The following is a 24,193-nucleotide window of genomic DNA, read 5'->3' as shown; positions in this document are numbered from 1 at the left end:
CGGCTGTCTGGGAAGGCCTTACAAATAGCTATGAAAAGAAGAGAAGCGAAAAGCAAAGGAGAAAAAGAAATATATACCCATTTGAATGCAGAGTTGCAAAGAATGGCAAGGAGAGATAAGAAAGCCTTCCTCAATGATCAATGAAAAGAAATAGAGGAAAACAATAAAATGGGAAAGAGTTTTTTGAAGAAAGATCTCTTCAAGAAAATTAGAGCTACCAAGGGAACATTTCATGCAAAGATGGGAACATTTCATGCAAAGAGTCTTAGCCACTGGACCATCTGGGAAGCCCCTAAAGTATAACTTTTGACATAATACATAGTTACCTGAGTTTCTTTCCCATGGGGCAATCTCTAGTTCTTATTGGAAATAAGTACAAAAAGGTGCTTCTTATGTGTAGGCTAATATTTTATTTCTTCCTCTAGTTGTCAGTAACATCATAGTACTTTCTTTGTGAAGATTAATCTTAACTACACACCTATGAATCATGCAATTTTCTGTATGCATATTAAGCTTAAAACGTTTACTTAAAAATTATACAATAGCAAAGTCATTGCATCCACTGGCAATAAATATAGGGCACTAAATGCTTTCCATTTTCACGGTCCATAGAGGCTCAAAGTGCACCTTGAACCAGCAGATACCTCCAGTGTATGGAGGGGTTCCACACAGCATCTATTTCCTGTGGCTAAGATGCTTCATCATTAGGGGTGTTTTAGTCTGGAGTCTGGGAGATGGAGGTCGGTGGCTGTGGCTGTGGCTGTGTTCTTCTTCAACTGTGTCGGATCCCATATCCAAAGTATATGGCAAATCCTAGTAGGGAAATGAGACAGAAGAAAAACAGGGGCTCTCCTCACTTATGAATGCCTAGTAAGCCTCCTATTATGGCATCTGACACAGTTTAGGGGGAAGGTGGTTAGAAGAGAATTGGGTTCAGTCACTAAAGAAGCCTCTTCACCCCAGAAAGTCACTCACCAATCACATTCCAGACCCCAAAGAGGGCCCAGGTCCAAGAGGTCATCTGCATCATCAGGTAAACGTTCAGAAAGATGCTCACCAGTGGGAGGACAGGCAGAGCAGGGACCTGTGGGCAGAGTCAGTTCATCCCTGAACACAGCCCAGACGTCTGAAAGGGAGACCCTATGCAACGTGGGCAGGACAAGTTCAGTCCAATTCAGGCTGTGTGCTCAGTGCCTATTGAGCCCGGTTTGTAAAGCACTGAGTGTGGATCAGGGAAGAGTCCATAGGTTTCAGCAACTCCTCTTCTTCTCTGGTCCAGCAAAGAATGTTTAGACCTCAAAGCATGCAGACCTGCTTCACGCAAGGTGGACAGTTTGAACACATAGGTCACATACCCTGAACGTAAGAGGACTGGGGCTCTGGGGCTGCCTCCAGATGATGACCGTGACCCCAGTGATGAGCAGCAGCAGCACAGCCACTGTTGTGAGCACGGGGTCTCCAGAGAACACCTGGCTGGGCCACTGGGCCAGGATCTGGCTCAGGATGGTCAGCAGGAGAACTGCAAGGGTCAAGGAGGAGGAGAACAGGCTGGACCAGGAAAACAGACGTCAGGACCTCAGGTCACACCCCTTCCTGAAACCACCAACATCAGGAAGGGCCTTGATATCCCCCAGACTCCTCAACTGACAAAATACACACTCTCACTCCATCCTGTCAATTTCAGAACATGAATAAAGGGAAACCCCACTGCTCACCAAGCAGGAAGGCACATCCAGAGACAATCTGGCCAGATTTCCATGTGGGGATGGTGCTGGTAGGGAACCACAGACTCTTTAGAATGTTTGAGATTCCTGCTTCAGGTTCAGATTCCGAAAGACTTCCTTCAGCTACAGGCTCCATCTCAGTTTCTTCTTCCATTTTCTCATTCTTACTTAAATTCTGGTCTGGCTGGTACCTGAATTAGAGGATTAAAGGAAATATTAACATCAGCCACTATTCACACAACATAAGATTGTCTATTCCACTTATTTCTTCTCTTGAACAATTAGAAGGTAGTATGACACAGGCCACGATGACCTCCTCATCATCCCCTTGACCCCAGGCTCTCCGATCAAGGCGTAGTAAAGTCTCACCTGAGAACAAGGACCGAGAAAGATACCATGGAGTAAGCGAGCAGGGACGCAACTGCCATGAGGTTTGCAATGTCGCTGAACTCAAAGAGTAATGCCATGATCCCTAGAATGGGGGAGCAAAAATGGCAGGGTTGGGATTAAGAAACCCCTGGGACTGCACTTAAGGGAAATGGATCAAAGAAGAACTGAGTTTTGTTTATTCACCTGCAAGGCTTCCAGAAGACATGATGGCCATGACAGGGATTTCTTTGTGACCACAGACCTTGGCAAGTCCCCGGAAAAGGAGCCCATCCTCTGCCATTGCACAGATTAACCGAGACATGGGGAACATGTCACCCAGGAGGCTGGGAGAGAAAGTGGAGACACGTGTGAGGATGTGGAGAAGCAGGGGAAACCAGGGCATGTGCTCCCTAGTCTGGAGCAAGATGTCTTTCCCTCTTGTCTCTCAGTCCCAGGGGCTGGGGTGCATGAGCATCTGACAGTAGACGGGGAGAAACCTGTGACACTGACCTGGATGTAAGAGCACAGAGGACACCAACAGCCACGACATATCTGGCAGGGCCCCAGCCAACGTGGAGAAAAGCCTCAGGCAAGGGGCTGTAGTGATGAATCTGGTAGTAGGGCACCATGAGGGTGAGTGCCGCTGAGACAGTGAAATACACCAAAAGGCACATGAGGAGTGAGATCAGGGAGATGGAGCGCTGAGGCTTTAGGTCTCCTCTTTCTGCAAAAGGGGTAGAAGCAGCAGGTCAGGAAAACACCGTGGGGTGAAAGCACAGAATTGCCTTCCCTCTTGGACCTCCAAAAGCAGGCTAACCTTCTCCCAGCCTCTGTGCCCAAGGGCAGCTCAAACTCTGTCCAAACCCCAATGGGACACACGGTTACCACCTTACCTGTAGTGGTAATGGCAGCAAAACCAACAAATGCATAGAAACACGTAGCTGCTCCTTGGACAACCCCCTCAAAGTCAAAAGGCACAAATCCTCCAGCACCTGGAGGGCCCAAGCTGTGGTGGGAGAAGGAGCAAGAAAGAATATGGGTAAGGTGGGTTAAGCCATCACTTCTGGACTCTTCCCTCAATACCACAAGCTCTGCACTCCAGGAAACTCACCATCCGGATCCACCAGCCTTGGTCTCTTTAATTCTCAGCTCTGACTCCCTTACACACACACACATTAATATGACCAAGGGTATGCTCCTAACCTATACGTGAAAACAGCTGTGGTCAATGTGTAGTCCTGATTGGTGAGCTTCCAGTTGTGCAGGTCTCCCTTAATGAAGCCAGAGATGATGGTGAAGCTGAGAACCAAAATGTTGATGCCCGTGAACACTCTGTAAACCTGGGCTGACTCAGGAACTCCTAGAGCGAGTAGTACTGTAGGAGAGATGGAATATTAAACATGCACAGTAACTAAGTCCATAGAGACAGAGAGCAGCCTCAGGGGCTGGCGGTTGTGGGGGTGGGGTGGATGGACCGTGACTGCTCAGTGGATACAGGGTGTCTTTCAAGGGAGATGAACATGTTTGAAACTCGATGCAGATGATGGCTGGACAACATTGTGAATGTACTAGCGCCCCAAATTGTCCCTTTTAAGATAGTTAATTTCTTTTCTTATGATTTTTTAAAGTATTCATTTTATTTATATTTGGCTGTGCTGAGTCTTTGCTGTGGCATAACAGAATCTTTAGTCGTGGCTTGTGAACCCTCAGTTGTGTCAAGTGGGATCTTAGTTCCCTGACCAGAGGTGGAACCTTGGTCCCCTGCACTGGGAGCAAGGAGTCTTGGCCACTGGACCACCATGGAGGTTCTAATAGCCCATTTCTTATTGTGTCGATCATCTCACATAGGCAGGTCTATCAGGTCATCACTGTGGGATTTCCCTGGTGGTCCAGTTATTGGGAGTCTGCCAGCCAATGTAGGGGACACAGGTTCCATCCCTGGCCCAGTGAAATTCCACATGCCACAAAACAACTAAGCCCATGTGTTATAACTACTGATCCAGAGCTCTAGAGCCCACGCTCTGCAACATGAGAAGCTGCCAAAATGAGAAGCCTGTGTATCGCAACAAAGAGTAACCCACGCTCTCTGCAACTAGAGAAAACCTGTGAGCAACAACAAACACCTAGTACAGCCAAAAACACATTGTACACTTGAAACTTATTGTGCTGTATGTCATTTATATCTCAGTAAAGCTGGGGGGAAATAACAAAATGATAAATATATGCTATGTGAATTTCCTCTGAAATAAAAAAAAAAAATCTTTGGTCTCAGTATCAAGAAGGAAATATGGGGGCTGTCCTAAGATGGTGGAGGAATAGGATGGGGCAACCACTTTCTCGCCCTCAAATTCATCAAAAGAACATTTAAATGCTGAGTAAAATCCACAAAACAACTTCTGAATGCTGGCAGAGGACATCAGGCACCCCAAAAACCAGCCCATTGTCTTTGAAAGGAGGTAGGAAAAATATAAAAGACAAAAAAAGAGACAAAAGAGGTAGGGACGGAACTCCGTCCCAGGAAGGGAGTCTTAAAAAGAGAGAAGTTTCCAAGCACCAGGAAACCCTCTCACTGCCGAGTCTGTGCCAAGCCTTGGAAGCACAGAGGGCAACATAATAGGGAGGAAAAATAAGTAAATAATTAAAACCCACAGATTACGAGCCCAATAGTAACTCCCCCAGCGGAGAAGCAGTGCAGATGCCTGCGCCCGCCACTAGCAAGTGGGGGCTGGGCAGGGAGGTGTGGGCTGCATTGCTTAGAGTAAGGATTGGGCCTGAATGCCCCCAAGAGTAATCAGAGCGAACTAATTTGGGCTAGCAAACCAGACTGTGGGATAGCTACCATGTGAAAAGCCCTAAGACACTGCCAGGCCCGTGCACAGAACAAAGGAAGGAACAGAACTAGCCGGCTGCAGACCATCCCCCTCTGGTGACAGGCAGCCAGAGCTGGAACGGGGCAATCTCAGCCCCAGAGAGACATTATGTACCAAACTGCAAGCAGGCTTCTTTGCTTACTAGACCTCTTGGGGTACTGGACAGTCATCCGCCTGAGAAGGTGGGCTGGTTGTACACCCAGAAAACCAGGCGGCAGGGATGGGAGAGGCGATAAGTCACAGTGATTGCGCTTGCCAAACACCTCATCACCCGAGCTGCTCAGAGCTGGGAAGGGCACAAAACACAGGCCCAACGGAGTCTGCGCCTCTGAGGACTACCCGAGTGCCTGAACCTGAGTGGCTTAGACCTGGGAGGTGCATGCAGCCCAGGGCCGGCCTCGGGCGGTTCCTGGCCAAGCAACCTAGAGCCTGAGCTGTGTGGGCAGGGAGGGTGCACCTGCCGTGAATGGAGGCAGGCCCAGTGTGGCTGAGACACTACGAGCACATGCCAGTGTTATTTGTTTGCAGTGTCCCTCCCTCCCACAGCACGACTGAACAAGTGAGCCTAAAAAGTGTTCACCACCGCCCCCTTGTATCAGGGCGGAAATCAGACACTGAAGAGACCAGCAAACAGAAGCTAAAACCGAGGGAACTACCTTGGAAGTGACAGGTGGAATAGATTAAAACCCTGTAGTTAGTACTGACTACATAGGAAGGAGCCTATAGATCTTGAGAAATATAAGCCGGACCAAGAAACTATCCGAAAATGAACTGACCCCACACTGCCCACAACAACACCAGACAAAGTTCTAGATATATTTTTACGATCATTCTTTTCTTTTTCTTTTCTTCTTTTCTTTTTTTTAACTTTTTTAAAAATTTTAAGTCCTCTATTACTCCTTTAATTTTCATTTTTACAACATACTATTACTTTAAAAAGACTATTTTTTAAAGCAAACTTCATATATATATATATTTTAATAACTTTTGTGACTTTGTTTTTTCTTCTTTTTTTTCTTCTTCTTTTCTTTAATATTGTATTTTTGAAAATCCAACCTCTACTCTAGAAATTTAATCTTTGCTTTTTGGTATTTGTTATCAATTTTGTACCTTTAAGAACCTAATCTTCAGTACCTATTTTTACTTGGGAGCGAGATTACTGGCTTGACTGCTCTCTCCCCCTTTGGACTCTCCTTTCTCTCCACTAGGTCACCTCTGTCTCCTCCCTCCCCCTTTTCTTCCCTACCCAACTCTCTGAATCTCTGTGTATTCCAGACAGTGGAGGACACTTAGGGAACTGATTACTGGCTGGATCTGTCTCTCTCTCGTTTTCATTCCCCCCTTTTATCCTCCTGGCCACCTCTGTCTCCTTTCTCCCTCTTCTCTTCTCTGTATAACTCCATGAACATCTCTGAGCAGTCCAGACTGTGGAGCGCACATAAGGAAGTGATTACTGGCTAGCTTGCTTTCTCCTCTTTTGATTCTACCTCATCTCATTTGGGTCACCTCTAACTCCCTCCTCCCTCTTATCTTCTCCATGTAACTCTGTGAACCTCTCTGGGTGTCCCTCACTGTGGAGAAACTTTTCATCTTTAACCTAGATGTTTTATCAATGGTGCTGTATAGAAGGAGAAGTCTTGAGACTACTGTAAAAATAAGACTGAAAACCAGAGGCAGGAGGCTTAAGTCCAAATCCTGAGAAGATCATAGAACACCTGACTCCACGGAACATTAAGCGATAGGAGCTCATCAAACGCCTCTATACCTACACTGAAACCAAGCACTACCCAAGGGCCAACAAGTTCCAGAGCAAGACATACCACACAAATTCTCCAGCAGCACAGGAACACAGCCCTGAGCTTCAATATACAGGCTGCCCAAAGTTACTCCAAATCCATTGACATCTCATAACTCGTTACTAGAAACTTCATTGCACTCCAGAGAGAAGAAATCCAGCTCCACCCACCAGAACACCAACACAAGCTTCCCTAACCAAGAAACCTTGACAAGCCACCTATACAACCCTACCCACAGCAAGGAAACTCCATAATAAAGAGAACTCCACAAGCTGCCAGAATACAGAAAGGCTACCCCAAACTCAGCAATATAAACAAGATGAAGAGACAGAGGAATACCCAGCAGGTAAAGGAACAGGATGAATGCTCACCAAACCAAACAAAAGAGGAAGAGATAGAGAATCTACCTGATAAAGAATTCCCAATAATGATAGTGAAAATGATCCAAAATCTTGAAATAAAAATGGAATCACAGATAAATAGCCTGGAGGCAAGGATTGAGAAAATGCAAGAAAGTTTTAACAAGGACCTAGAAGAGATAAAAAAGAGTCAATATATAATGAATAATGCAATAAATGAGATCAAAAACACTCTGGAGGCAACAAATAGTAGAATAATGGAGGCAGAAGATAGGATTAGTGAAATAGAAGATAGAATGGTAGAAATAAATGAATCAGAGAGGAAAAAAGAAAAATGAATTAAAAGAAATGAGGACAATCTCAGAGACCTCAAGGACAATATTAAACGCTACAACCTTCGAATCATAGGAGTCCCAGAAGAAGAAGACGAAAAGAAAGACCATGAGAAAATACTTAAGGAGATAATAGTTGAAAACTTCCCTAAAATGGGGAAGGAAATAATCACCCAAGTCCAAGAAACCCAAAGAGTCCCAAACAGGATAAGCCCAAGGCAAAACACCCCAAGACACATATTAATCAAATTAAAAAAGATCAAACACAAAGAACAAATATTAAAAGCAGCAAGGAAAAAACAACAAATAACACACAAGGGGATTCCCATAAGGATAACAGCTGATCTTTCCATAGAAACTCTTCAAGCCAGGAAGGAATGACAAGGCATACTTAAAGTGATGAAAGAAAATAACCTACAGCCCAGATTACTGTACCCAGCAAGGATCTCATTCAAATATGAAGGAGAAATCAAAAGCTTTACAGACCAGCAAAAGCTGAGAGAATTCAGCACCGCCAAACCAGCTCTCCAACAAATGCTAAAGGATATTCTCTAGACAGGAGACACAAAAATGGTGTACAAACTCGAACCCAAAACAATAAAGTAAGTGGCAACTGGATCATACTTATCAATAGTTACTTAAACGTAAATGGGTTGAATGCCTCAACCAAAAGACAAAGACTGACTGAATGGATACAAAAACAAGACCCCTATATATGGTGTCTACAAGAGACCCACCTCAAAACAGGGGACACATACAGACTGAAAGCGAAGGGCTGGAAAAAGATATTCCATGCAAATAGAGATCAAAAGAAAGCAGGAGTAGCAATACTCATATCAGATAAAATAGACTTAAAAAAAAGGCTGTGAAAAGAGACAAAGAAGGACACTACATAATGATCAAAGGACTAATCCAAGAAGAAGATATAACAATTATAAATATATATGCACCCAACATAGGAGCACCGCAATGTGTAAGACAAATGCTAACAAGTATGAAATGGGAAATTAACAATAACACAATAATAGTGGGAGACTTTAATAACCCATTCACACCTATGGATAGATCAACTAAACAGAAAATTAACAAAGAAACACAAACTTTAAATGATATAGTAGACCAGTTAGACCCAATGGATATCTTTGGACTTTTCACACCAAAACAATGAATTTCACCTTTTTCTCAAGTGCACATGGAGCCTTCTCCAGGATAGATCACATCCTGGGCCATAAATCTAGCCTTGGTAAATTCAAAAAAATTTAAGTCATTCCAAGCATCTTTTCTGACCACAATGCAGTAAGATTACATCTCAATTACAGGAGAAAAACTATTAAAAATTCAAACATATGGAGGCTGAAAACATGCTGCTGAATAACCAACAAATCACAGAAGAAATCAAAAAAGAAATCAAAATTTGCATAGAAATGAATGAAAATGAAAACATGACAACCCAAAACCTATGGGACACTGTAAAAGCAGTGCTAAGGGGAAAGTTCATAGCAATACAGGCATACCTCAAGAAACAAGAAAAAAGTCCTAACTCTACACCTAAAGCAAGTAGAAAAAGAAGAAATTAAGAACCCCAGGGTTAGTAGAAGGAAAGAAATCTTAAAAATTAGGGCAGAAATAAATGCAAAAGAAACAAAAGAGACCATAGCAAAAATCAACAAAGCCAAAAGCTGGTTCTTTGAAAGGATAAATAAAATTGACAAACCATTAGCCAGACTCATCAAGAAACAAAGGGAGAAAAATCAAATCAATAAAATTAGAAATGAAAATGGAGAGATCACAACAGACAACACAGAAATAAAAAGGATCATAAGAGACTACTATCAACAATTATATGCCAATAAAATGGACAACGTGGAAGAAATGGACAAATTCTTAGAAAGTACAACTTTCCAAAACTGAACCAGGAAGAAATAGAAAATCTTAACAGACCCATCACAAGCACGGAAATTGAAACTGTAATCAGAAATCTTGCAGAAAACAAAAGCCCAGGTCCAGACGGCTTCTCTACCAAAAATTTAGAGAAGAGCTGACACCTATCCTACTCAAACTCTTCCAGAAAATTGCAGAGGAAGGTAAACTTCCAAACTCATTCTATGAGGCCACCATCACCCTAATACCAAAACCTGACAAAGATGCCACTAAAAAAGAAAACTACAGGCCAATATCACTGATGAACATAGATGCAAAAATCCTTAATAAAATTCTAGCAATCAGAATCCAGCAACACACTAAAGATATCATACACCAAGACCAAGTGGGCTTTATCCCAGGGATGAAAGGATTCTTCAATATCTGCAAATCAATCAATGTAATACACCACATTAACAAATTGAAAAATAAAAGCCATATGATTATCTCAATAGATACAGAGAAAGCCTTTGATAAAATTCAATATCCATGTATGATAAAAACTCTCCAGAAAGCAGGAATAGAAGGAACATACCTCAACATAATAAAAGCTATATATGACAAACCCACAGCAAACATTATCCTCAATGGGGAAAAATTGTAAGCATTTCCCCTAAAGTCAGGAACAAGACAAGGGTGCCCACTTTCACCACTACTACTCAACATAGTTTTGGGAGTTTTGGCCACAGCAATCAGAGCAGAAAAAGAAATAAAAGGAATCCAAATTGGAAAAGAAGAAGTAAAACTCTCACTGTTTGCAGATGACGTGATCCTCTACATAGAAAACCCTAAAGACTCCGCCAGAAAATTACTAGAGCTAATCAATGAATATAGTAAAGTTGCAGGATATAAAATGAACACACAGAAATCCCTTGCATTCCTATACACTAATAATGAGAACATAGAAAGAGAAATTAAGGAAACAATCCCATTCACAATTGCAACAAAAAGAATAAAATACTTAGGAATAAGTCTACCTAAAGAAACTAAAGACCTATATATAGAAAACTATAAAACACTGATGAAAGAAATCAAAGAGGACACAAATAGATGGAGAAATATACCATGTTCATGGATTGGAAGAATCAATATAGTGAAAAGGAGTATACTACCCAAAGCAATTTATAGATTCAATGCAATCCCTATCAAGCTACCAATGGTATTTTTCACAGAGCTAGAACAAATAATTTCACAATTTGTATGGAAATACAAAAAACCTCGAATAGCCAAAGCAATCTTGAGAAAGAAGAATGGAACTGGAGGAATCAACCTGCCTGACTTCAGGCTCTACTACAAAGCCACAGTCATCAAGACAGTATGGTACTGGCACAAAGACAGAAATATAAATCAATGGAACAAAATAGAAAGTCCAGAGATAAACCCACGCACTTATGGACACCATCCGTATATTTGACAAAAGAGGCAAGAATATACAATGGATTAAAGACAATCTCTTTAACAAGTGGTGCTGGGAAAACTTGTCAACCACTTGTAAAAGAATGAAACTAGAACCCTTTCTAACACCATACACAAAAATAAACTCAAAATTGATTAAAGATCTAAATGTAAGACCAGAAACTATAAAACTTTTAGAAGAGAACATAGGGAAAACACTCTCTGACGTACATCACAGCAGGATCCTCTATGACCCACCTCCCAGAATATTGGAAATAAAAGCAAAAATAAACAAATGGGATCTAATTAAACTTAAAAGCTTCTGGACAACAAAGGAAACTATAAGCAAGGTGAAAAGACAGCCTTCAGAATGGGAGAAGATAATAGCAAATGAAGCAACTGACAAACAACTAATCTCAAAAATATACAAGCAACTCCTTCAGCTCAATTCCAGAAAAATAAACGACCCAATCAAAAAATGGGCCAAACAACTAAATAGACATTTCTCCAAAGAAGACATACAGATGGCTAACAAACACATGAAAAGATGCTCAATATCACTCGTTATCAGAAAAATGCAAATCAAAACCACAATGAGGTACCATTTCACGCCAGTCAGAATGGCTGCGAACCAAAAGTCTACAAGCAAGAAATGCTGGAGAGGATGTGGAGAAAAGGGAACCCTCTTACACTGTTGGTGGGAATGCAAACTAGTATAGCCACTATGGAGAACAGTGTGGAGATTCCTTAAAACACTGGAAATAGAACTGCCATACGACCTAGCAATCCCACTGCTGGGCATACACACTGAGGAAATCAGAATTGAAAAGAACATGTGTACCCCAATGGTCATCGCAGCACTGTTTATAATAGCCAGGACATGGATGCAACCTAGATGTCCATCAGCAGATGAATGGCTAAGAAAGCTGTGGTACATATACGCAATGGAGTATTACTGAGCCATTAAAAAGAATACACTTGAATCAGTTCTAATGAGGTGGATGAAACTGGAGCCTATTATACAGAGTGAAGTAAGCCAGAAAGAAAAACACCAGTACAGTATACTAACGCATATATATGGAATTTAGAAGGATGGTAATGACAACCCTGTATGTGAGACAGCAAAAGAGACACAGATGTATAGAACAGTCTTTTGGACTCTGTCAGGGGGGATGATTTGGGAGAAGGGCATTAAAACATGTATAACATCATATAAGAAATGAATCACCAGTCTAGGTTTGATGCAGGATACAGGAAGCTTGGGGCTGGTGCACTGGGATGACCCAGAGGGATGGTATGGGGAGGGAGGTGGGAGGGGGGTTCGGGATGGGGAGCACGTGTACACCCATGGCAGATGCATGTTGATGTATGGCAAAACCAATACACTATTGTAAAGTAAAAATAAATAAATAAATAAATTAAAAAAAGGAAATATGTCCCCCCAAGAAAAAGAACTGCAAAAAAGCAAAATGGCTGTCTGAAGAGGCCTTACAAAGAGCTGTGAAAAAAAGAGAAGCAAAAAGCAAAGGAGAAAAGGAAAGATATACCCATTTGAATGCAGAGTTCCAAAGAACAGCAAGGAGAGATAAGAAAGTCTTCCTCAGTGATCAATGCAAAGAAATAGAGAAAAAACGATAGAATGGGAAAGACTAGAGATCTCTCCAAGAAAATTAGAGATAAGATGGGCTCAATAAAGGACAGAAATGATATAGACCTGACAGAAGCAGAAAATATTAAGAAGATGTGCCAAGAATACACAGAAGAACTATACAAAAAAGACCTTCATGACCCAGATAATCATGATGGTACAATGACTCACCTAGAGCCAGACATCCTGGAATGTGAAGTCAAGTGGGCCTTAGAAAGCATCACTAAAAACAAAGCTAGTGGAGGTGATGGAATTCCAGTTGAGCTATTTCAAATCCTGAAAGATGATGCTGTGAAAGTCTGCACTCAATATGCTGGCAAATTTGAAAAACTCAGCAATTTTCCACAGGGCTGGAAAAGGTCAGTTTTCACTCCAATCCCAAAGAAAGGCAATGCCAAAGAATGTTCAAACTACCACACAATTGCACTCATCTCACATGCTAGTAAAGTAGTGCTCAAAAGTCTCCAAGCCAGGCTTCAACAATACGTGAACCATGAACTTCCAGATGTTCAAGCTGTATTGTGAAAAGGCAGAGGAACAAGAGATCAAATTGCCAACATCCACTGGATCATGGAAAAAGCAAGAGAGTTCCAGAAAAATATCTATTTCTGCTTTATCGACTATGCCAAACCCTTTGTGTGGATCACAATAAACTGTGGAAAATTCTGAAAGAGATGGGAATACCAGACCACTTGACCTGCCTCTTGAGAAACCTGTATGCAGGTCAGGAAGCAACAGCTAGAACTGGACATGGAAAAAGAGATTGGTTCCAAACAGGAAAAGGAGTACATCAAGGCTGTATACTGTCACCCTGCTTATTTAACTTATATGCAGAGTACATCATGAGAAACACTGGGCTGGAGGAAGCACAAGCTGGAATCAAGATTGCCGGGAGAAATATCAATAACCTCAGATATGCAGATGACACCACATTTATGGCAGAAAGTGAAGAAGAACTAAAGAGCTTCTTGATGAAAGTGAAAGAGGAGAGTGAAAAAGTTGGCTTAAAGCTCAACATTCAGAAAACTAAGATCATGGCATCCAGTCCCATCACTTCATGGCAAATAGATGGGGAAACAGTGGAAAGAGTGGCTGACTTTATGCTTTTGGGCTCCAAAATTACTGCAGATGGTGACTGCAGCCATGAAATTAAAAGACGTTTACTCAGTAGAAGGAAAGTTATGGCCAACCTAGACAGCATATTAAAAAGCACAGACATTACTTTGCCAACAAAGGTCCATCTAGACAAAGCTATGGTTTTTCCAGTGGTCATGTATGGATGTGAGAGTTGGACTATAAAGAAAGCTGAGGACCGAAGAGTTGATGTTTTTGAACTGTGGTGTTGGAGAAGACTCTTGAGAGTCCCTTGGACTGCAAGGAGATCCAATCAGTCCATCCTAAAGGAAATCAGTCCTAAATATTCATTGGAAGGACTGATGCTGAAGCTGAAACTCCAATACTTAGGCCACCTGATGCGAAAAGCTGACTCATTTGAAAAGACCATGATGCTGGGAAAGATTGAAAGCAGGAGGAGAAAGGGACAACAGAGGATGAGATGGTTGGATGGCATCACCGACTCAAAAGACATGATTTTGAGTAAGCTCTGGGAGTTGGTGATGGACAGGGAGGCCTGGCGTGCTGCAGTCCCTGGGGTTGCAAAGAGTTGGACACATCTGAGCAACTGAACTTAACGGAACTGAAGAAAATGATTCTCACCTGGGAATAAATTTTATTCCCCCAATATTTGGCATGGTCTGGAGACATTCAGTTGTCAGAATTTGGGGAGTGGGTTTCACTGGGATCTAGTGAGCAAAGGCCAGGGACCACTAAGCATCCAACAATGATTTTTTAAAGCATCCTGAAATGCACAGACCAGCCCCTCCTACCAAGGAATGAACCGGCTCAAATTGTCAAGAGGGCCAAGAGTGGGAGACGACCGACCAGGTCTTGCCTTCATGTCTCTCATATCACAGACAGTCCTTTCCAGTCCTAGTCCCCACCCCCAAGTCTTTCCTAACCTCACCTCCCCCTCCATACCCTACTCAGTCCATCTTTTTTTAAAAAGTATTTTATTTAGTTAGTAATTTGGCTGAGTTGGGTGTTAGCTGTGGGATCTTTTGTTGCGAGACAAACATCGAAGTTTGGGAATCAGTGGATAAAGAATCCGCCTGCAATGCAGGAAACACAGGAGACGTGGGTTCACTTCCTGGGTCAGGAAGATCCCCTGGAGAAGGAAATCTCAACCCACTCCAGTGTTCTTGCCTGGATAATCCCAAGGACAAAGGAGTCTATTGGACTATAGTCCAAAGGGTCAGATGTGACTGAGCAACCACACACACACACAGACACACACACACACAGACACACACACAGATTCTGTAGTTGTAGTGTTTGGGCTAAGGAGTTGGGCATAGTTGTTCTGTGGCACATGGGGTCTTAGCTCCCTGACCAGGGATCAAACCTGTGTCCCCACATTGCAAGGCGGATTCTTAACCACTGGACCACCAGGGGAGTCCTCTCATCCCATCTTATTTCTGACCCCTGACTCACCCGCAAGCAGCAGCACCAGGCCCAGTGCGAAAAAGTCTGCATACGTGGCCAGCAAGTAGGGCACATGCAGAGGGAAAGTTCCCGCCAATGCCTGAGAGATGAGGTCCCCAATGAGGCTGTCAAAGGCGTACCTCCAGGCCCTGGCTGTACACGCAGTGGCTGTAGCAGCAGAAGAACGAACATTCACAGACAAAATTGAACACCTAGTAAGTGCCGATGGATGTATTTTGGAGGAAAAAATAGGCAAAACATAATCTCAAAGATTTTTTCCATGGGGTGGCGAGAGCAGACTGTGATGATTCACAAAATAGGTCCACTATTTAATACATTAGGAGGAGATCAGTGTTTCACAAGGGAAGAAAACAGGGAAGTTGGATAAGGAGGGCTAAAAGATGAGGTATAAAATATCAAGGGGCAACCCTCCCCCCCCAAAAAAAAATCACTCACAGGCAACAGCTGAGCAAAGACTCCAATAAAATGAGGTGATGAGCCTGTGGGACACGCCTCCCTCCCACCCATGCCCAGTTTCCTTGCTTTCTTATTCTTAGTCCAATTATTTAAGGAAAGCAGGAGAGAGCTGAAGAGAATGAAGTGGGGTTTTTCAGCCACTGTTACCCACTTCCCCTAACAAGTCAGGTAACAAAGAGCCCATGAATAAGACTGCAATCCCATCTCCCAGTTTCCTGACCTTAGACCCCACACCTTTTCCCCACACCTGTTGCCTGGTACCATCACCTCACCAGTTAAAAATAACAGTATGATGTTCCAGCCAACGACGAAGGCCCAGAGCTGCCCCATCGTGACGTAGCTGCAGACATACGCAGAAGAGGAGCGTGGTACCCGGGCGTCAAATTCCACATAGCAGAGCCTCGACAGCAGAGAAGACAGGCCGGCCACCAAGAAGCAGACGACAATCGCTGGTCCAGCTACGTACTTGGCCACTGCACCAACCACGATGTACAGGCCGGCTCCCAGGTTTCTGCCCACACCCAAGAACACCAGTTCTATGGCACTCAGATGAATCTTGAGACCATCAGACTCCTTTATGGTGTCTGCCCCTCGCCTGTGGGCCAGCTTCTGACCAAACTGAAGAACACACTGATGCACCATCCTAGACATAGTTGAGGAGGCTACAATCTGCTGAGAAAACAAGACACAGAGTCATCCAGATTGCTTATCCATCCTAGACCCTAGGAGTTAAAGTCCGTGAAGTACTGGAGTGATGAGGGGCAGGTGGTAAAAGGACACACTGGGCATGTTCTCCATCTCTGAGCCTTGGTTTCTTCAAACATAAAGAAGCCTCTTAATGTGCAAGAGTGTTTAAAGAGAAGTGATGGGGAGCAGAATCAGTTCAGTCACTCAGTCGTGTCCAACTCTTTGCAACCCCAGGGACTGCAGCATGCCAGGCCTCCCTGTCTATCACCAACTCTCAGAGCTTACTCAAACTCATGTCCATTGAGTCAGTGATGCCATCCAACCATCTCATCCTCTGTTGTCCCTTTCTCCTCCTGCCTTCAATCTTTCCCAGCATCAGGGTCTTTTCTATTGGGAGCAGAATACATCTTCTCAAATATGCCCCTTTGACAGGTTGACTGTTTTGAGCTGAAGGCAGTGAAGACCCAGCAGACTCAGGAGAAGCTCCTTGCCTCTCCCTTAACTGCTCAAAATAATGTAGATTAAGGGACCTACACCAGGAAGAGAGCTATCACCAAAGACTACTTTTTATTTCTAAAAGGATTATTTGTCTGGAGTGGCAAACATTTGTTTACCAAGCATTTGTTTTTTTTTTTTTGTTGTTGTTGTTGTTGTTGTCATTCAGTCACTCAGTTGTGTCCGACTCTTTGTGACCCCATGAACTGCAGCACATGAGGCTCTTCTGTCCTTCACTATCTCCCACAGTTTGCTCAAACTCACTTTCATTGAGTCGAAGTTGTCATCTAACCATCTCATCCTCTATCTCACCCCTCTCCTTCTGCCCTCAATCTTTTCCAGAAGCAGGGTGTTTTCCAACAAGTTAGCTCTTCGCATCAGGTGGCCAAAGTATTGGAGCTTCAGCTGCAGCATCTGTCCTTCCAATTAATATTCAGGGTGGATTTCCTTTAGGATGGACTGGTTGGATCTCCTTACCATCCAATGGACTCTCAAGAATCTTCCAAGTATTTTCTCTTTCCATCTTCCTGTGGGTTCTCTTCCTCCCATTTGAAGCCCCAGATCCCTACAACTCCCTTCTCCTTAGGTCAGGGGAGGATATGAGCCTCAATTGTTTGAATGTCTTTGAGTCTCAGAACTTTTATGGGGCTCCCCTATGCAGCAAATTGAATCTCGTAATCTGTCTTTTTTCTTTTTTTGGCTGCACTGGGTCTTAGTTGCAGCACGTGAGATCTTTTGTTGAGGCAGGTGAACTCAGTTGTGGCATACGGGGTCCAGTTCCTCAATCAGGGATCGAACCCAGGCCCCCTGCAATGGGAGCATGGAGTCTTGGCCACTGAACCACCAGGGAAGTGCCTGTTTGCCTGTCTTATGTCAATTTAATTATTAGACAAGTCAAAGAGTGTAGAAAAGGAAATTTCTGCCTCTACAGAAGCAAAACCTTTCAGCATAGTGCCTGGTTCACAGTATCTGCTTAACGGGTATTATCTGACTGGATAAGAACACTGATTTCTTGGTTTTAAGCAAAATCAACCAGTTCTGCCATTTCAAATCCAGCTCTGCTATTTATTAGCTTGTTGCTATTGCATGTGCTATATACCATCTTTGACCTGCTTTTCTCTATACCACTGGGAAAACTGTCGTTAGGATTGTTTCCTTCCATCCTAGATAGGGATGAAGTGACTAAGGGGCTTGGTGATCAAAATCACAGACTCCGCATGTTTCCATGATGAAGATTCTAAAACCTGGTAGCTTCCTGTTTCGTTGCCTGCAGAGTGACATGGAATAGGGACTCTGCTTTGGGGCAGAAGGAGATGGAATTTGTAGGGAGGGACAGACTCAAGCCCAGCTCAGTCAAAGCATCACAGCAGACTGGCCTCCCAACTAACTGCCTGGAGGGATGAGGGACTAACCTTTACTCTGAATCAGGAATGACAGGACTCTGTTTCCTGCTGCTTTGGGGTGTGAAATGTCCCCTCACTACACTGCTCTGCAGGGCTAGGCTGACCCAGTGACCACAAGTCACCATCAGGGGGCTTCCACCCCTGATACTCTGAAGTCCTAGTTTAGTATTTTGGTTCAGAGCAAGCATTCAGAGAGCCAGGACACTGATTAGAATCTTGGTTCCTCGAACACTACTGTGCCTTTGAACAGGTCATATACTTCTCTGGACCTGTGTTTCCTTCTTGCTCAAATGCTGCTGATGAACCCTTGAGCACTGTGAGTAGGAATGTAAGGGTCTCTAAAAAAACTAAAAATGGAATTACCGCATGATCCAGCAATTTCACTGCTGTGTGTACACCCAAAAGAACTATAAATAGGATCTCAAAGAGATATTTGCACACCTGTATTCATATCAGCATTATTCACAATAGCTGAAAGTGGGAAGCAACCCAGATGTCCAACCTCAAAGAAATAGATAAACGTGAAGAGGTCTATACATGCATTGAAAAGTACAGCTTCATTTTCTAAATTTAGTTATGAGTCAGGTATTATAAAACTCACTGGTTTATAATCAACAGTTATAATAAGTAAAAGTTTAGAAGACTTCCTTTCCATTTGCCCCTTCAGTCTCAGGAATTAGAGATTATTAGATTAAATAAGAGTAACGTACTTGAGAGCACTGGTCTTAGACACAGGGAAACTCTTGTTCTTCTAGCAGGACATGTTCTCTCAGTGTCACAATTCTGAAAAAAAAAATAGTATTTTAAAAGCTAGCTTTGTCTAATTGCAGACGTAAAAAGAACAGGGTTTTGTCTGTTTGTTTTTGTTCAGAGAGGTTGTTTTTGTTGTTTGTTTCCCCCAATTGCAAAAAGTTTTATCTTAGCCAGTTTTCTCTGGAGTCCAGAGAATTTTGTGGCCACACCATAATAAAATGTCATCTTTCTTTTCTCTAGTTAAAGTTTTATAGCTAAAACTTAGACCAGATAGTGCTCAAATTGGCCCAGATAAGAATGGCAGACTGGCTGATAAAATGCTGTCCCACAGGGATCGTCCCTCTGGGAAGACGGGGTCTTAGTTTGGTTAGATGAGGGGGAATGAGATGGCAGAGGAGTAGGTGGGTGTGGAGTTCATCTCTCTCCAGAGATACATCAGGAAGACACCTTCAGACACAGGAGATCTTGCAGAACGGCAGCTGAGAGCAGGCAAGAGCACCTGGCCACTGGAGAAGACTATATAGAACCACACAAAACTCGGTAGGGTGAAGGAAGTGGGGGGAAAGAGGAGAGTCAGTAGGACTGGACCTGCCCACGGAGGGTGGGGGACTGAAGCAGGGGTCCGGTCCCAACGTGGGTGCCCTTGGAGGCTGAGGAAACTGTTCAGGGGACAGAGGAGAAGCACTTGAGGCTGAGAGTTAAGCAGCTGATCTGTGAGAGTCTGAATGGAATGAGAATCACAGAGACAATCCTTGCTGCAGCCATATGTTCCCCGGGGAGAGGGATGCAGGGACGCAAAGTCCCCTGGAAGGCGCAGGGCTGGGAGCTGGAGCGTAGGGATTGTGGAGCGATTAGGGGCGAGCTCAGCTATTGACTGCAGGGAGAAGCCCGAGGGGACGTGAGGGAGGAGGTGGCAGTGGGAAATGCCTGTGCAGGAAACCCGGGCAGCCGTGCAGGCAGGGCGACCCTGCAGAGTCACTCACAGGCGGTGGAGCCATCGCTGTGGCCTCTCTGTCCCCACAAGTCAGCCCTGGACAGTGGAAGGCCCCAGAGAGAGGCTGGCCTGTTACCGCCTTCACGGGGGAGGGAGCCGGGAGCAGTAGAGAAGGACCGGCCACAGAGGCGCTCTGACTGCAGCTGCCAGAGACGAGGAAGACACCCTGAGAGGGCCAGAGCTTCCTCGGCTGAGACAGCTGGGGTCCCTGCACACTCGGAGCTCCCAGAGTTCTCACGATCCGAGCAGCTGTTCCACCTCCATGCTGGATCCTCATTGGGGCAGAGCTGCCAGAGGCTAGAAAAAGCCCTAATAGCACCGTATCTCCTGTGACAACAGCCCCTTTGTACCCAGAATTGCCAGGGTCCCCGTGATCCGAGCAGCTGTGCCACCTCCATGCTGTATCCCCACTGGGGCAGAGCTGCCAGAGGCTAGAAAAGCCCCTTTCCTGTGGCCCTAGCTGCCAGTTCTGCTGAGCACCTGATGCTCCAGGCCCTGCCACCCCAGCAGCTGTACCCCCCTCACCCCATCCTCCCCGGGGCAGACCCATGCCCTCCAGGGCAGCCTCAGGAGCAAAGCCCTGTGGACGACTCACAGGCAGAAGCGGAGACAAAGCTATAGCTGATACCCAGGAGCAGTGCGGCTAAGGAGGAGAACTCAGAACCTTCCCACCTGCTGCACAAGTTGCAGATTGAATCCACTCGATCAAGGAGAGAGACTCTGTGTCTCTGAATATATGAAAGGACACCGAGCACTCCCACAGAAGAAATCACACCAGCTCTGGCAGCTGTGGACCTTGGAGGCAAGAACAGGCAGGAGCAGGACCAGATTAGAATCTGAGCTGCCCACGCAGCAGGGCCAGAGACCAGCGCAGTGTTGGAGGGCTTGCGGGGAGGCGAGGTGCATGGAGACTCCCAGGGAGGGAAAGGACGCTGACAGCTGAGATCCAAGGAAAACATTTATTATTCTTATATTTTGACTTGTTCTCTAGTTGCTTCTGGATTTTTTTCCCCCCACTCTGTTGCTGTAGTAGTTGATTTTATTAGTACTGTTGAGTCTAGTTAAGTTTTTGAGAATTTTTTACCCCCCAGGGAGAATTTTTTTATCACACTTTTTATTTCCTGTTTATACGTCTGCCTCTCTGTTGGTGTTCTGTGGTTCTTTGGGGTTTTCCTTTTAAATTCTTAAAGTTTTAAATTTTATTATTATTATTTTTCTACATTTATTCTTTGGCTTTTCTTACTGCTATTTTCCTTTTGTCCCTATTCCTTAATATACATAAATCTTTGTCTACCTCTACTTAACTTTGCTTCTTCCTTCTTCCTCTTCTTTCTTTTTCTCACCATATTTGTTTTGTTTCCGTTGCTTTATTCCCCAGTTGGCACCTTGATTTGGTTTTATTTTCCAGTCTGTGCTGTATTCATTTTGTTTTTCACTGGAGGCTATCATTTTTGGTTCCCTTTGCTTGCCGGGTCCATCTCTTGTACTTTATTTAGTTTTTGACTGTTTGGGTTTTGTTTATGGGTGTATATGTCTCTGTGTGTGTATTCCATTGTTTTCATTTGGCTGATCAGAACAATCTGAAGGAGTAGGGAACTTGCAGGAGTGGGGAAAGCTTGATTTCCCCCCTGAGATTTGGAGGAAGATTGAAGGGGATCGTTTAGAATGTAGGGGGGTTAACCTCCATCCATGTTCCCATACTTTGGCAATGTAGATCTAATTGTAGGATAGTATTATAAGCAAGAGACCAAATCTTTTCATGCCCCAACTTAAGTAAAGGCCTGGCAATATTACAGCAAAGCCTAGTTTTCCTTTTCTCAGCCTCTCAGGCTTAGAAAGGGGATTCTCCATGTTGAGCAACCTGCAACCAAGAACTGCACTCTTAGAAATAAAGTCCTGTGTTCCAGAAACATTCCTTGTATTAGTAGGAGTGTTAGTGTTAGTTGTGCAGTCGTGTCTGACCCTCTGCAACCCCATGGACTGTAGCCCACCAGGCTGCTCTCTCCAGGGGATCTTCCCGATCCAGGGATAGAACTTGAGTCTTTGCCTTGCAGGGAAATTCTTTGCTGTTTGAGCTACCAGGGAAGCCAGAAACATTCCTAAGGGGCACCTGATGGCGGCTCAGAGTGTTTTCTGGATTTCCCTCAAACCCTGTGCTTGGTGGGATTTTCAGTGTCCTCTGCTCTACCTTTGATCCCTGACCAGACATCGCTGGTGGACCAGTCTCTCCCATGAGGCATTGCCAAGACTTTCCTTGAGAGACATCTTTTGCACCAATGAGGTCTGCTGGAACGTGGCCCACCCAGCAGGCTGTCCCTTGCACGGAGAAAGGGGGGACTTGCTGGAAGACCTGAGGGCCTGGAGGCAGGAGGGTTTCCAGAGGGGATTTGTGGGCACCGAGCATAGTTGGAGATTAAACAGCAGGAGCACCCCAAGTCTATCACCCTGTATGTCTGGCATCTGGGGTAAAACTGAAGGGGACATAAAGTTTAGGTGAGAAAGAAATCTTGCTTCTCAAGTAAAGTAGGAAAGGAAATCACAGGAAAAAAAAATTAGAGAAAGGCAGTGTTTGTGCTGGCTGCTCGGGGAGAAATACGTTAGAAGACAGTGGGGCCTAGGGGATAAAGTGTGGGTGTAGCAGGGGACTATTTGTTGGAGGTGGTGGGAGGTGACCTACGGCTCCCAGCACCTTGCTCGCGAGCCTGATGAAGGCGAAGGACATGCTGGGGCTGTAGTTTAGCCGAGCGAGAGAGAGGGAGAGAGGAGAGAGAAAAACCAGAACTTGGGCTCCTTCACCAAGCGGATCTAGACTGAAACCTGTGGGTCTTGGAAAGAGAACAAAGCAGAGAGAGAGCAAGTTCTCATGGAGAGAGAGAGAGAGAGACTCAGAAGTCTCCAGCCAACAGTTTGGGATGACCTCCGGTTTACCTTGAAATCCTGGGTTTCAGCACCAATGATCTCGGAGAGAGTGTCAGCCGTGAGCAGTGGTTTGAAGCCAGAGCCTCGTTCTCTGCCCAGGAATTGGACCCGGAAGGGCCTGGATGAATGGCAGGAAATCTAGCCGCAGCCGCTCGTCCTCCAGGGGCTAGAGGCTCAAAACAAGGTTCCCCCAGCCTTTGCCCTCATTTAAAAATGCATTTCTCAAGAAGACAAAAGCTGTAAAAACAACAGGTAAAATGTGTACTATAGACACTCAGCCCAACAAGCAGGCGGGCACGCAGTTTGTTCAGTTAAGACGGAAGCAAGGCAGTCACACACCCAGAAGTAAAGGGTGTGGGGGTGCCCCGCCCGATGAGGAGGAGCTCCATGGACACACAGGTAAACCGTCACACGGGGAAGTCCTCCCGGGTCTCTGTAGCCTGTGGCCAGTTTCCTGGTCTCTGTTTCCACACTGGACTGCCCTCGGTTACCAAAGACTGAGACTCTCTGTACACCGATGCCGAAACAACCCCCAAGACAATCGTGGGGGGAGTAGAAGAGGACAGCTTTCTTATTTACCAGGCAAAGGGCGACACACCAGACTTCTGCCTCGAAAGAGTGATGTGTTCAACCCCAGGGAATTTAATCAGAGTTTTTACAACTGTGGGTCCAAGGTGGGGTCCCTGACAAGACTGCGGGGTGAGCAGGGCTTGCACTCCCTTAATCTCATCTCGGGGGACCCAGGGTCTTTGGTGGTCGGCTCTCCCAGTCTTGATGACCTTCTCTGGTCCCTTTAATCTCAGCTGGTTCTGGGGCTGCTCCTCACTTGATCAGTAACTGCACAAATCTGCCCTTTGGAATGCATGGAAGGTCATCACGGCCGGAGTCTTGCCTACAAGAAACGGGGGACAGAAAGGCCTCTGTGCCTGGGAGCCCTACGGGGCAGATGCTGAGAACAGACTCGTGGGGAAGGAGAGGGTGGGGCGAATTGAGAGTCACACTGACATACATATACCTCCGTGTGTACAGGACAGAGCTAACGGGAAGTTGCTTTATAACACAGGGGGCTCAGCCCCGTGCTCTGTGATGACCTAAAGGGGTGGGTTGGGGGAACGGAGGGAAGCTCAAGGTGGAGGGATGTATAATTATGACTAAATAAGTTGTTGTATGGCAGAAACCAGCACAATATTGTAAAGCAACTATCCTCCAATTTAAAAATAAATTAAGCAGAAAGAGTTCTATGGGACTCTCACACATACAAATCAAATTTGTTAATTTGTCTCATGTCAAATTAATTATTAGATCAGCGAAAGAACCTAGAAAGCAAAGTTTTCTGCTTCTTCAGAAGCAAAAGATTCCAGCACAGTCCCGGGCACATGCAGTAGCTGCTTAATCGGTAAAAGCTGAGTGGATAAAAATGATGATTTTTTTAATTGAAATCAACCTGCTCTGCTGGTTCACATCCAAGCTGCTGCACCTCTCCGCTGGTCTGATTTTGCACAAAGTGCCTA

At 44.7% G+C, this 24,193-nt stretch overlaps 1 protein-coding gene across 1 annotated transcript; it reads right to left on the bottom strand.

Moving 5' to 3' along the window:
• Positions 1-209: 209 nt before the first annotated feature.
• On the bottom strand, positions 210-23,546 carry LOC102410112 (cationic amino acid transporter 3-like). Its single transcript, XM_044931677.2, is given in 14 exon segments — positions 210-778; positions 781-813; positions 976-1,084; positions 1,356-1,519; positions 1,716-1,915; positions 2,094-2,196; positions 2,298-2,437; positions 2,604-2,817; positions 2,987-3,099; positions 3,297-3,468; positions 14,964-15,122; positions 15,704-16,103; positions 18,727-18,799; positions 22,692-23,546. Coding segments are annotated over 12 exon segments (1,860 nt in total). The 5' UTR covers positions 16,083-16,103; positions 18,727-18,799; positions 22,692-23,546; the 3' UTR covers positions 210-704.
• Positions 23,547-24,193: the final 647 nt, after the last annotated feature.

This window comes from Bubalus bubalis, chromosome 18, assembly GCF_019923935.1.
Source record: "Bubalus bubalis isolate 160015118507 breed Murrah chromosome 18, NDDB_SH_1, whole genome shotgun sequence".
Taxonomy (NCBI): Eukaryota; Metazoa; Chordata; class Mammalia; order Artiodactyla; family Bovidae; genus Bubalus; species Bubalus bubalis.
This window is presented reverse-complemented; position numbering and strand designations above follow the sequence as displayed.